The sequence below is a fragment of the Perca flavescens genome, chromosome 4 (assembly GCF_004354835.1).
Source record: "Perca flavescens isolate YP-PL-M2 chromosome 4, PFLA_1.0, whole genome shotgun sequence".
Classification (NCBI taxonomy): domain Eukaryota; kingdom Metazoa; phylum Chordata; class Actinopteri; order Perciformes; family Percidae; genus Perca; species Perca flavescens.
Genome location: NC_041334.1, coordinates 27,569,468 through 27,584,006, shown reverse-complemented (window position 1 = coordinate 27,584,006; position 14,539 = coordinate 27,569,468). Strand labels below are relative to the sequence as shown.

General features: G+C 39.2%; 1 protein-coding gene across 3 annotated transcripts in view; it reads right to left on the bottom strand.

Moving 5' to 3' along the window:
* Positions 1-3,810: 3,810 nt before the first annotated feature.
* The window catches only part of gdf11 (growth differentiation factor 11), a 30,550-nt gene continuing 19,821 nt past the window's right edge, over positions 3,811-14,539 (bottom strand). For 2 of the 3 annotated variants that reach the window (XM_028575163.1, XM_028575164.1), the window contains exons 4-5: positions 11,669-12,042; positions 3,811-4,367 (exon numbers count right to left, since the gene is read on the bottom strand). In XM_028575163.1, the coding sequence (XP_028430964.1) occupies positions 3,987-4,367; positions 11,669-12,042 (755 nt within the window). In that variant the 3' untranslated portion in view covers positions 3,811-3,986. The remainder of the gene's footprint in view (positions 4,368-11,668; positions 12,043-14,539) is intronic. The other variant, XM_028575165.1, reaches the window with a different exon arrangement.

Genomic DNA, 14,539 nt, shown 5'->3' with positions numbered 1-14,539 from the left:
AAAACATTTCCACCCAGTAACTGCCAGGTGTAACTTATTACTTATAATATATATAACTTATTTGTGCATAAAATATTAGTAACTACTTGCTAGTTTCAAACTATTTATATATGTATATATATATATATATATATATAAGTTATACACTAAAGCTTTAAGGAATGTCTCAGAGAGTAAAGACTTTGTGAAATGTAATTTAAATCCCAGTTTACATCAGCACAACAGCATGGATCAGATGTGATGACCATAGTTTTTTTCTTTCTTCAGTCTAAACAGGTCACACATTAGCTAGCTAGCGTCAGTTTGTCAGTTGGTTCAGTTAGCTATGCGGCACGTACACCTGGCAGTTAGTGGGAGCAGATAACTACAATAAAATTACATAAGACGTTTGTATGGTTTAATTTAATAATATAAAATATTCACTCAGTCAACACATATTTATGCACAATAAGTCATCTACAGTTACAAAAGATTCTCCGCAAAGTTGAATAGGCTGTATGGTCCCCCCCCACCCACCTATTATTTTTGGTAGTTACTGCTTTCATGGTTGATTGCTTCTGACTAGAGAGAACTACAGATTATATTAGGCTACTCAAGTCTTTACCAAACTAAAAGACATTTGTTAAAGTGATAGCAAAACAAGCTGTGAACAAAACTCTGACATCTTCACCTTTTTATATTGTGTACCTGTTAGCAAACAGTAGCCTGTTTACACATGCAGCAGACACGTAGAAACACAGTTTTTTTTCTCCTTCTGGGCACCTGATGAATGTAAGTCCAATATTCACTCTCTTCCAACTCTGGTTTTGGTCTCTACCAACTCCTAACTTTGTCTGCTGTTTGGTGCTGAGCAGGTAGTGAACAGAAACAACAAATCCCATAAGCTAAATAAATGATTTATTGTACAAAAGAAAAATGACAGTAAATAAACAACAAAAGGCAAAAATAACAATTGAACAGTTATTTATATGCACAAGCATTAAACTACAAAGTTGGGGTGATTCTTTTTAAAAACTACACAAAGAATGGAGGAATGAAGGGGGGAAGTGAGAAAAACATTAGAAGCGGTGAACCTGTCCAAAACATCATAAATGTCAACATTTGGGTAGGTATTTACATAGAGATTTCTTACTCTCATATATTTATATGAAAACACTCTCACACATACCAGTACACAAACACTTAAATTCAAAATGCAACTTCTCAACAAGCCATAGATGTGGGCACAGCTAATTATTTCTTTTGACCACACATTATCAGAGCCGCTACCATCAGTCACTCTGTCAATAACTCAATCTGAACCTGAGAGCAAGGAGACCCTGTGGTTTTCATCTAGTTTTTTTTGGGGGTGGGGCTTCATATTGGTTAAATGTTTGCAAAGATTATTAAATGACAAATAAAAAAAAACCAAGGTTCTAGGAGGCTAAAGTGAGGTAGACAGACTTAGAAATGCATTGTAATTAATATTAATAAATAGAAAATTGACCAGTTGAATTATTTCCAACCACTGCCCCTAAACCAGCTTTTTCCTCCCTTTGTAATGTTCTAGCATATTCCTGCGATCACAAAAGTTACAGCACACAACATGTCATCCTCTACTTTGGCTAACAATCCCTGGATACTCCTCCCATTCTTACATGGGTGCTTTCACTTAAAATACACACAAAGGCAAAAACATGTCTATGCAAGACAGTCGACACATTGTTAAAGTCAAAAGGACGTAGTCTCTCTAACATGGTAACAGATTAAAGTTGGTGGGCGGGTCATTTCCAGTTAAAGCATTCTATTTCAATGATCCAGACACTTATTATACACATGACTTATCACCCAAAGTGAGCAAGGAGGCCTTTCAGGCCGCTGGTACAGTACGTCCAGGTTCCAGATTGGATAAAAGTGTGTGAGTGTATGGACAGGCACCCGCTTCAGACAAAAGTCAGGAAAGCGTGATGGTATCAAAAAGAAGTGAAAACCTCTCTATTTCATGGTTTGTCACCAGAAGCTTGAAAAGTTTTTATTTTTTAATCCTATACTGTACAAGCTCTCTTGTGCATGGTAAAACACAAACAACACTTTACCTCCTCACGCCATGAACGTCCCATAGTGCAAAATTTATTGTTGGTAAGGTAGAGTGCCCCAAAAAAGGTTTTTGTACCCCTTTTTTTTTTAATATATACATATATCATTTATATATAATGTCAGAAGGCTCTTCCTTTATCCAACAGCATAGTGCTTTCGTTTACAACAAAAGGATATCTTTGCTTTGACATCCAGGAGACAAAGACAGACTTCAAGCGTTACTAATCTACTCTGTGTTCAAGCACTAACAATATTTTATGATAATGACGATACAGTTGAGGTGGATGGGGGCATTTCAAAACAACACAATCAAATATGTTCTCTAAACTTAAGTCAGTGGTTGAGTTACATTCTCTGATTTGCACGTATTATTCGGTTGGTTGTGATTCATAAAAGCTATTATTTCGGAGTAGGCGACAGTACAATCAATGCAGTTAAAGGATTTTGCATTTTTAACTTTTCTGAAACTAGTAAAGTGAATGAACTGGCTCTACATGAGTAAGCTACTGCTCTTTCTAAATGTAAGTGTATTTTTTTTTAACATGGATACGAACACTGCTGGAAGTATAAGTGTGTAAACTTCTAGTCATAATACTTTAATGCTGTTTTGTGCTTTTTTTCAGCTCAATAATTCACAGCAGGGTGAACATCTGAGCATTACTGTCACCCTTGTGTGTTTAATTTCAGGATTTTGCTTTCCGTTTGTTATTACATGCTCAGTCCCAGGCCTCTTCAAGTTATGAAACAGTGCATTTACGTCTCAGTTTTAAACATTTAATGCAAAAGTTGAAGGCGTTAAAGTGTATTTTCCTTTCGTCACGTAGAAGAAAGAAAATGTGTTGGGTTCTTGTGATCCTGCAAGATCCTGCTCCTCCTCCTCTCCCAGACGGTGCTGCTGAATGACTTCAGAGATCTACATTACAGTTCTTAGTTTTAGACTTAGTGTGGAAGTGAATCCTAAATATGTCTTATCTACTTTTGCAGAATGGCAGAAATAGCTATACTGGCTTTATTTATCTGATTTAAAAAGTTAAAATAGAAAGAGTTAAAATAGTATAACCTCTGCTCTCCCTTTTTGAGTTTTACAAGACTACAAATAAAAAAGATCAAAGTAACTGTGAAAGGTTTCGTAGATACTCGAGAATGTCACACTGGGGTGTTATACATGAATAGAGGGTATAGGTTTAGTTTTGGATCTCCTCAACAATTTACATCTCTAGAGCACATCTCTAAACATCTGTAAACAAGATTTTGGATGTATACTAAGAGTATTTCTAATGGTGAACCCTCCTCACATTGGCACGGATTTAGTTATTTTTGTTAAAGTAACGGACTGCAAAATAATTCTGATCATGCCCCCTTGCAAACATTTTTTGTGGATCAAATCTCAACCGTAAGTAAGTGTATTTGTGAAATTAAGTATTTCCAAACTCACTTTAGGACTGGAATTGCTTTAAAATATTGTAAATGCTTATGTCTCCTGTCAACTCAATCCACTAACCTGGACATTTCACAAAGATGCTATTTAAAACAAAACAAAACAAAAACAACTTTAAAAACCCACAAAACTTACTCGTAACATAATCTATAACGTAGTTTTGTCTCTTTTACCAATTTCTGAAGCTGCTCCACAAAGACAACTTCTTTAAATTATTCATAATGTACTGTATTTCCATCACTCAGTCTTTTTCATTTATAATTTTTTTTTTTTTTTTTTTTTTTTTTTTTTAACAGTTAGAATCAATTTAATTACTGGAAAAATGGAAACCCAGTGGGATGATTTTTGTGGCTGAGCAAAAGTGAAATCTGGTGCCGAAGAGTGGGTTCTGGTGTCAGGGGAGAGCTCCATAAGGGTTTTGGGTGGTTTGATGCGATGGTGGCTGTACACAAGTGTGCGTCGCCCCTGCAGCCTAAGAGCAACCACATCTATCCACCACCATCCCTGGGATTTTGCCGTGAATTATCTGCTGCTTGTCATTGAAGTAGAGCATGTTAATGGGAGACATCTTGGTCGGGGTACAACAGGGCCCTGCGGAGCCTCTGGGGTTGGCGTGCTGCACCAGGTGGGTGTGCGGGTATTTCTGCATGAACATGTACTCGCACTGGCCAGAGCAATAGTTGGCTTTGTAGCGTTTCGGGGCAATGATCCAGTCCCAGCCGAACGCCTCGAAATCCACAGTCAGAGGGTAGCGACAGCAGCGAGACTCGGTGGAGTGCTCATCGCAGTCGAGGCCGAGGTTTCTCCGAGAGCGTTTGGTCGTCTCAAGAACTTTCACTTCCAGGAACGGCTGCTGGAATCAGGGGGAGGAGCGGCAGGACAGAGAGGAGGAGGTGGTTATAAGAGAACAACAACACGGCTGACATTATTAGATAAGGCAAATACAATTATTTTACAAGACGTTCATGATTTTATGACAATTCGTCTGCATACATCTACAGCATATGACATCAGTGCTTAATGTAAATTAATGTCTTGAAAGGACATATGCTTATTTATGTTTTAGGATTATTTGTTGGGCTTTTCCACCTTTAATTTGACAGGACAGGGGAGAGAAAGGGGGAAGACATGCAGGAAATCGTCACAGGTCGGATTCAAACCCCGGACCTCCGCGTCGAAGCATAAACCTCTCAGTATATGTGCGCCTGCTCAACCCACTGATCCAACCCGGCCACGACATGTGCTCATTCTTTTTGCAGAGTTAGATGAGAAGATCGGTACCCATCTCATGTCTGTGCGTTGGCAAAGGACCTAGAGCCAGGAGGTTATTAGCTTAGCTTAGCATCGAGACTGCAAGCAGGAGGAAACAGCAAGTCTTGTCCTTTCCAAAGTTTGGGAATATGCCCACCAACACCTCTAAAACTCACTATGCTGTGTCTAGTTGTTTGAATCTGTGCACAAACTGAAGATTAAAATGACAAGTTGTGGTTTACGTACTGTAACTATTTCTTGACGAACAACAAAGTTTATCCGTCTGCTTAGCCCTTCTGTGTCTCTGCTGGTTGCCTGGCAACCTCACAGCAACAGCAAGAATCTGGGAAGTTACAGCTCCCAGCCAAGGGGGTAAGCTTCACTTCAGAACTCAAACCTCCGATGGCGCCATTTTGTTGCTAACTGGCCATCACCTCTTGTTAGCATTCCACTGACCGGCATTTTTTTTTTACGTCACTTGACTGCAAATAACTTTACATCTGAAGCGTTTAAAGACTCTATTTGTCCATTGTTTATTTATAAAGAAACACGACAATGTATAAAAGGCTCCATTACCTTGTACCTCACGTTATAGCTCCGTAGCAGACGTTTTTGTAAAAATAAGCTAACGATTGTGTCTTAACCAAGTGACTTACTGTCGCATAGTAGAAGAATTACCGTACAGTACAGGAGAAACTCGCAGGCAGTTTCGACTTACATGAGCTGTTTAGGTTTAATTACTAATGTTAACTAGCATGTTAGTTAGCAATAATTAGCCTGTGCTTATGTTATCTCCTTGCATATACCTACACTCTCCGTCTCTGTAAGATTGGGAATGATTGAGATTTCTCTTGGCAAAGCTACCAGAACACTTACAACTTTCAGACACGTTGCTCACGTCACATTTACGTTGTCTCTGTCAGTTGGAGGCTGCGCAGTAAAGCAAGAGATCACCGGAAAAGTGCTTCTAATAGCCTTCACTGGTCTCCGTCCAGAGCAACGGGGTCTATTGATCCATTATATATATGTCAATGCTCCCAGCACAGTTATTTGCCAAGAAATTGTTACAACATGCAAGTCTCATTAAACCTCAAAGTGGCGTTTTTACATGTCTGTGTACGGATTTAAACAACAACAACAACAAAAAATGCTTCAAATGTACTGGTAGGCAGATTTTTGAACAGAGCTGGGCTAACGGTTTTCTCCTGTTTTCAGTCTTTATACTAATGCTAAGCTAATTGCTTCCCAGCTTTAGCTGCATATGTTACGCAAAAACATATATATATATTAGGGCTGTCAAAATTAACGTGTTAAAAAAAAAAAAAAATTAACAAAATTAACGCAGCTGTGTTTGTTTACTTCATGTGGCGGCTGAGAAACGTAATACGTCTCCATAACAGCAGGCGGCGCTACTCTGTATTGTTGCCCAAGTAATGAAAACCGGCAGCTGATTGGACGAACGCGTCACATGGGTTTGTTTTCTCCGGATATTGAGAGCTGAGAGCCAGACTGTCATGGCGGCCGTTCAGAATACGATCTCATATTGTACTAAGATAGTTCACTGAAACATGTTTCTGAAAACATTTTAAGCGAGAAATAAGCCGTGCAGTTGCTGAATCAGTCTTCATTTCAGCTCAACAAAGATCAGTTTTTGAGAGACTAGTCACCTCATTGCGCTCGCCATTTCCGGGTGATTCCCGACTGCCCTGCCGCCGACTGAACATAGGCTCGTTGGAGATGAACTGAACTCTCGGCTCGTTGGAGATGAACTGCGCCTCGCCTGTAAAGTAGACGAGAGCAGGCGACAGCAGCCGGGGGCGGTGACAAAAATCTGCTCTCAAGTCAGACAGTTTCTAGCCGTTTCAGCAGCCTTCAGCAGGACTAAATAAGCCAAATTGTTGCTGCTGTTGTTCTGAAAGATATTAAACATTCTGAACTTAGCAGAACCTTTCCTTGTTTGTTTTTTTCTTCATATTTGCAAAGTTAAGTGATTTAGCATTTAAATATCCATTATTACAAGCTTCAGTCTCAATTTAAAAAAGCGATTAATCGCGATTAATTACAGCAAATTGTGCAGTTAATTAGTTAATTTTTTTTAATCGATTGACAGCCCTAATATATATATATATATTATATATATATGTAATTAATAACATTAACAATGGCTGCATCCCATTTAGTTTGAGCAGTTCTAGTGCTCTGCTATTGTGCACGATGGCTCACTGCCATCATTAATGAAGTTAGTTCCACCTGTGCTTTTCCTGCTCTTGCAATTCAGAATGTGAATTGTGAAAAAAGGTCTGTTGATGCAAAACATCTTTGGCAGGCTGATGAGGACAAGGAGCTTCAAAAAGCTCTTATGGACCGAAACATTTATGCAAAGGAGGACTGCATATGGAATTTGCTTTTTTTCAATTGATTTTAAACACAAAATCAATTGACAACTGCATGTGTCAATTCATGCCTCAACTAACCTACAAACTCACAGAAACTGGACTACAAGCTACAGATCAGTAGCTCAGCATTAAGTAGTTCCAAAACTTAACTAAAGATGCCAAATGTAAAAACTGCTTATACAAAGTGAATTAAAGTGTTCAGGACATAGTATTCTAATTATGTGATTTCAGGATAGATTGAAACTATCCGAGAGAAACAGCATTACAAAAGAGAGAAACTAAATAACAATAGATGTAAATCTGAAAAAAGAAATGCTATAAAATGTGGTAATTACACTGTATTAAAAGAAATAAGATAATGCTTTTGGTCCCATGGCTTTTATTTGAAGCCATACTGATATCTGATCTTGACATGATGTTTTTGATGCTAGGTTTAAGACTTTTGACATTCTGTTGTTTTATTAAATGAAGTAGACACCAGCAAGAAATCCTAAAGATGAAAATTAAGTGTTGATGTCAACAGAGGTGTTAGTCACCAAACACAATGAAACAAACTCCTAAATCTTCCCCTTTCAACATGTCACGTAGCTTTGGAGTGTGACCTTTCCCTCTAGAAATAATTCCTGGATAATCAAATCAGTAATAAAAATGTAGTCCAGATACAAAATAAATAATTTCTGCAAAACTAAAACACAAACTGATGATCTGCTATAAACAGTTACAAAAGCAGCCCAATAAGCCTTTTTCATAAATATTTAAAATGATGGCTGAATTCCATTTAGCTGCTTCAGTTTCATGGTACTGGTATTGTGCATGCTGGCACACCAGCTTCTTTCACACAGCCTGTTCAAGGCGGGAATGTTGCACTGCTTTTCCGCCTTGCCGTTCTGTATACAAGGTACGGACATGGAATGGGGGGGACAGAGTTCTTCCACCGTTAAGCTGGCAGTGGAGGTAGTCACAGAGCCGAATCAATGTCACGCACACACACATGCACACTAGATGCGGACGCTGTTGTGTTTAAGGTCCTGACCACCCACACAGATGTTTTCAGTTAATCTGGCTGACTGGACCTCGTCCCAGGACTGTGTGGGTGTGTCTAGACTGATTGACTGACATCTTCCTGGTTCCTGGTTAGCTTTGTTGCACCTGTTACGGCAGGACAAATGACAGCTTTATCATTCTTATTGGTAGAAAAGATTTATGACCTAATAAATTCCCATCTAGGCTCCGGCCCACTTTCAACCTGAGCAGAGATCTAATCAGCCCAAATAACTAAAATCACCTGTGTGGGTGTTCAGAGGCGTTAAGACCAGTTCAGACCAAAGATTTGCGACAAGATTAAACCGTTTTAGAACGTTGCAGGGAGAAGTTGCAGCCCTCTGAACTAGCCCGACTCAAGACAGCCGATCAAGTTGCCATTGGCTGGTTTTAGAACTTAAGGGATGTCACCTGTTTCAACAGCCAATCGACTCAGTGAAGTCAGCTGGTCAAGTCAGTCGCAGACTGGCACATTGCAAGTAGTTGTAAGTTTCGTCAAGAATCTTTGGTCTGAACTGAGCTGTACACGTCATGCCCTTTTTGCTTCCGGAATGCCAGCATGTTTTCTAAAATCACACAGTTAGATGGGCAGCATTATGCCAGAGTTATTGGTCAGGGGAAAAATCATCTTTGTGAAAGAGAGGCTACAGTCACACTGTCATGCCAATAAAGAGTCATCGTTAATGTTATTAGTAACACCTGTGCTTTTCAGACAAAATCAAATAATAATAAATATTAAAATAAACCAAACCAATAGGGATTGTCACAGACGGTTGAAATAAAACAAACCTGATTACAGTTAAAGGCCATAGACAGATAGACATCTCCACAGCTCAATAGTTTGTAAAGTGAGAATGTGATCTGATTAGTAATCCTGAACACAGAATAGACCTCATTTCACAGCAGACATTTTGTTGTTGTGTTTTAAAGGGGAACTATGCAGGTTTTTTTTAGCTTAATTTACCTTAACTGATAAGCTTCGGAGTCATTGGAATGGTTATATGACTTTTTTCGGGTTGAACGGTGGTCGTCTCGCTTCCCCCTAGCGCCTGTGAGCGGAAAAACCATCCTTGCAACTTTTGGCCAGTGAGCCGCCGGCCTTAGCGTCAGGAAGTATCGCGTGATATCAGGTCTCGCGATGTAACGAATTGCTTCACGGCACTGCACACATAAGTCCATTCAGGAACCGGCTAACAAGGCAGTGATGGAGTTTTTCACACTATCGTCACGGCTGAGCCGGCAAAAAAAGAAGCAGAAAGCTAGGAAAGCATTGTCGGAGGAACGGAGAAAGAGGAAACTGCAGACTGACCGAGCAAGGAGTTGGACACAAGTAAACATAGGAGCTGCCAAATGTCTATGCCGAAGCTGTAGGGTGAGCTCTGTATAGAAACCTGCGAGCAAAAAGTGAGAAAAGAGCGAAGAAATGGCCAAAACTGCATAGCACCCCTTTAATTTGTGCGTGTACGTTGTTTGAAACACTGTGTTGCTGCAGGGCTACCTTGAAAAAGAGATTTTGAAATCTCATGGGATTTACCTGGGGTAAAGGTTTAAGTATATATATTTTTTATGGTTACCAGTTTTTTCTCCAAACTAAAACGCTGACACTTGGACTACCCGAAAGAAGCCGAAAGTGGAATCATCTGATATTTTACAAAAATATATGAATTGATTTGTCATTTAGTAGAAACACAACATGCAATTAATATAAAGCAGCGATTCAAAGAGCATTGATAGAAACTATCCTTTTCTAACGCTGATGGCTGACTCTGTATACTGGGTTTGATCTATGACCCAGGAGGTCATCTGAATGCTACCATAACCTTGAACTTTGGGCAAAGCAAACGGATCAAATATTTTACTCCATCATGTTTGTTTTACAAAGCCTTCCTCTCCCCACAGTGATTCCAGCTGGGCTCGAACACAGTTTTTTGTGACGCATTCAAAAGAGGAAATAAGCTGAAAGGCCTTTGGGGTGAGACCATGTCAGCTTGGCTTAAAGGCTTTTGTTGTAGAAAAAAAACCCCAGAGGATCAAGGAGAAGCAGAGTTCTTTGCTTGTTGTGTTTTGTTTTATTTGGTACGCTTGCCTGTGTTTTTGATCTTTTCCTTTTTTTTGTTCAAGAATAATATTGCACACTGCTGTGTGCTCAGAGATGTATTGGCCAAGACACCAGAGCTGACCTCTGATATGTGTCTTATGACCACTTGGTAAATATTTGGTGTTGCTTAACTGGGATGAGTGGCCTACATAATTCAACGTGGATGTCGTAGGACGTCATAGTAACTCTGGGATTTCTAACTGGATTAATGATTCGCGGATGGGTTTGCTTTAAGTTTAAACTAATCCGTGCAAACCCAAATATTACACTAGACATAAACCCAGAACATTTAAATAAAAACATAAACAAATAAACATAAAGATCCTCCTCTCAGGGTTTGAGGCAACATGAGGCTAAATGGTTCACAGCCTAAGGTTAAAATCTTTAAAGAAACTATTCAGAGCAACATTAGGTTATGATTTGTTCACATTTTACAAAGAGTAAAATATAAATTAACATAATTGTGTATCTAGGAATAATTTCACCACCACATGGAAAGAAAAATGGTGTGTGTGCGGAGAAGACACACATTCAATTTAGGTTTCTAAAAGGAGAATATGTGAATAGTGAAGGTTGATCCAAACAAAGCAGCTGTGTTTTCTCTGGACTAAACTAAATATAGAGTGATCATGACTGACATGTTCAAATAGAGTGCAGTGGTATTTTGAGTCGAAAATACATGATGTATCAATAAACTACCCATTTTAAGTAGCATGTCATCTTTTTTTGTCAAATCCACAATTTGGTAATACTAGTGCAGTGCCCATCAAAACGCGCCTGTTTGGAATGGGCTGATTACTTGGCCTTCGGGTTGCTGCTTGCAGCTTTCTTGAGGACCATTGTGCCCCATAATAACTTAACAGGACATAATAAAAGCCCCCCCAAAGCAGTTAATATGCAACCCAACTGTATACTACTCACTTACTGTGTACTACTACATTTACTTATATTGTAGGGCAACATCAAATTTGATAACAAAAAAAGGTTTTATACATCAGTTGCAGCCTGTATTACATCCTCACTAGATTGTGACTGCTAGCAATGTTGTGTAAATATTTAACTTACTTTTTACATTAGGACTTGACAGTAGAGATTAACAGAACATATGTGGAAAGAGAGAAAGGGAGATGACATGCATGACATGGTATAATTTCCATCCTTTTTCTCTATGAATATTTGTTTAAGTAAATTTTTAGTTCCGTCCAGTTATCAATGCACACCCACATTTCTCTTTGAATCAAGTTTTTTTTTCTTCCACTTACTCGATTTAGCTGCCCTCCTTTGATTGAAATATGAATTTATATTTGCATAATAAAGCTAAAGAAGTGATTTCTCCCCTGCCCCAGGGACAGGTCTGATGGTCCTTACCAGCCCCTCCTCCCCAGGTCGCAGCGAGGTAACTGCCAGGTCATTGCCGCTCTCATCAAAGGCGTTGATGTCGATTCCCCAGTTGGTGTGGGGCTGTTTGAACCAGTTCTGCAGCACATGCTTAAAGTCAATACTCTGCCAGTGGCCGACCCTGGAGTTGAGTTCTATCTTCAGGGAGCGGATGCGGATGTGGCGGCTGCCCTGCTCCGTGACAGGCTTTAGCCGCAGGATCTGCAGGTAGACGGTGGAGGTCTGCTGCAGCGGTCGCAGGTACACCCACAGCTGGGCCTTTATCACCTTGGTAAACATCAGTTTGGGGCTGAACTTGAAGAAGCAGCAGCTCGGCTTCCCGTTGACCTGCACCAGGGGCTCCGCTGTGGAAAAGAGGACAGTTTATACATGTACTGTACTGTATATGCAGTATACTGTATACATATATCATCAAGATCATCATAATTGAAATAGCACTGAACACTGTTCCCAGTACGCGTTAATGGGACCTTTGTTGCATGTCATTCCCCATATCTCTGTCCCCTCATTTCCTGTCATCATCCTACTCTCGATCATCAAAAAAAGCATAATAATGCCCCCAAAAATATTTTTTTTAAGTCATTTTTTTTCGCAACATGCAATTTGCTTTAATGTGTGTGTGCCAAAATTATTTTATTGACATAATTCACATAGTTATTTTTGTGTTGTGTATAATTGTGCTCTTTCTGTCTTGGCTGCAAACACATCACTTCCTGTGCATCAGCATCTTTTTTTATTAGAAAAGCCCAGTCCAAAACACAGTCTTTGTAAAAATGCATAGTTTTTTATCAACTCAATGTAGGTTCCCAAGTCGCAAAACATGGAATGAAAAATACAACAACCCTGGGCCTGACCGAGGGCTTCAGAAATATATATATTTAAGCTGACCAGCACAAATAAAACAGACAGCTGCATCCATGCTCAGTCATTCAACAAAGGAACAAACCATGACTCTCTTCATTCATGTATTATTAATAACTTCAATAATACTCGGCCACATAATTGAGAGGGATCCTCTCTGATGGAGTCAAGCGAGGACTTGAAGATAAAAGAGAATTTACTCCCAAAGGGGCACACATAATCCACAACATCTCTCAGCAGTTTTATGAGTAACTTAGCTCATACTGTACTTTTTAGCACAGCTTACATAAATTCACACATCAAATAGGGCGGTTTAATTATTGAACTGCAAACTTCTTCCTCTATGATCCTAACAAATACCATATTATGCATAAAACAAGAGACAGTGGTCAAGGCAGGTACCGACACTTTAACACCCAACTCCTCTGTTAACTTTTTTGCTTGAGTCCATCACCAAACATTTTAAGTTACATGGCCCTCACTGCAGTGATGAAAAGCCGTTGATTATGTTTGGTGCTTTTTACTTTATTTATTATAATTATTATTAGGAAAAGTACAATGTTTAATTCATCGGTATCTGACGAAGATACAAAAATACTTTCCCAAATGTAATAAAGGAGACATTTTAAAGGGAGCCGGCCGAAATCACAGTTGCAGTTTTTGGGACTTAGCACTTTGACAATAAAGATGTCCATGTGTTTTGCACACTGATCTTAAAGCCAGAAATTCTAATTTTTTTGTTTTGTGATAAAATTTGTGTGAGTCAATGTCATTTACAGAAAAAAAAGAGTACAATCCTAACCCAGAAAAGATAATCAATAACATGTAAAACAGGAGTACCTGAACTGAACTGAGCACTTTTTTTGGTAAACTGCCATTCTCTGTCCGTCATGAAGGCTGTCCGTTATCACATGTGCACATGGTCCTGTTGTTTGGTCCATTCAGTCAGGTTACATTTGTGATTACATCTAGGTTAGAAACAGATCTATTTGCATATTAAAACAAGGATCAGTAATGGTGGCCAATGGCCAGATGGTAACCTTAGATTCCCCTGGGTCAATCGTAATGAAAGGGTCTACATGGTCAACTAGCAAAATTAAAACATCTCAAGTTTTTTAGTGGCTCACCCTTGTTGAAATATATTTGGGGTGTGGATTAAGGGTTATGTCAAAGAACACAAGCCGTCTCCTAAAATAGGGAGATATATTCCTGTCATGATCCTCGTCTGGTGTTTCTTTGATTTGCACCACATGTCAAATCTGCTCATGGTTCATTTACATAGACCTCCATCTGATATACTGACATCCATCCGTTGCATCCATAAATTCATTTCCATGTAAAGCGCTCATTTATTAAGGGAAATTTATTCTGCATCTATCTGGCATAATAATGTGCTGAGTACAATAGAATATCTAATCTGTCCATTTTCTCTGAGCATACTTGACATATTACAACTCTAGATTTTTGCAAATAAACTGTTGTCTTCTGTCATTTATCTTGTGGACGAGTGTTGTTGTTCCTCTTTAAAAAAAAAAAAAAAAAAAAAAAAAAAAAGATAAAAAAAGAACTGTTCGGACCTGTCACTCATTGCTAAATCTGAGGTTGCTCAGGCAACCTGCAAATGCTTCCTAGGTCAAAAGGTTATTTGGCACCTCAGCCTAGTTAAGAAATGGGATCAGGGGTCAAACCCGTGAGCCTCTTTACATCTCAGGGGTTCTGGGGAGGGGCAACCCTAATAGCCAGATTGAGTTTGAAGGTCAAGGTCGACCCCATGGCAATGGTAATATGTCTTTCTTCACAAAATGGCATGTTTTTAACCAGAGAATAATCCAAAATCTCAGAGTCCCAACAGCGCTGAATCGGTCACAGTTTGTTTTTGTTTTGATTAGGGTGGAGATTCTCCAGCCAATAGTGAATTGTTTATCAAAACTCAACTCAACCAACCAGGGAAGAACACTGCATCGGGCTGTTGTTGTTTTT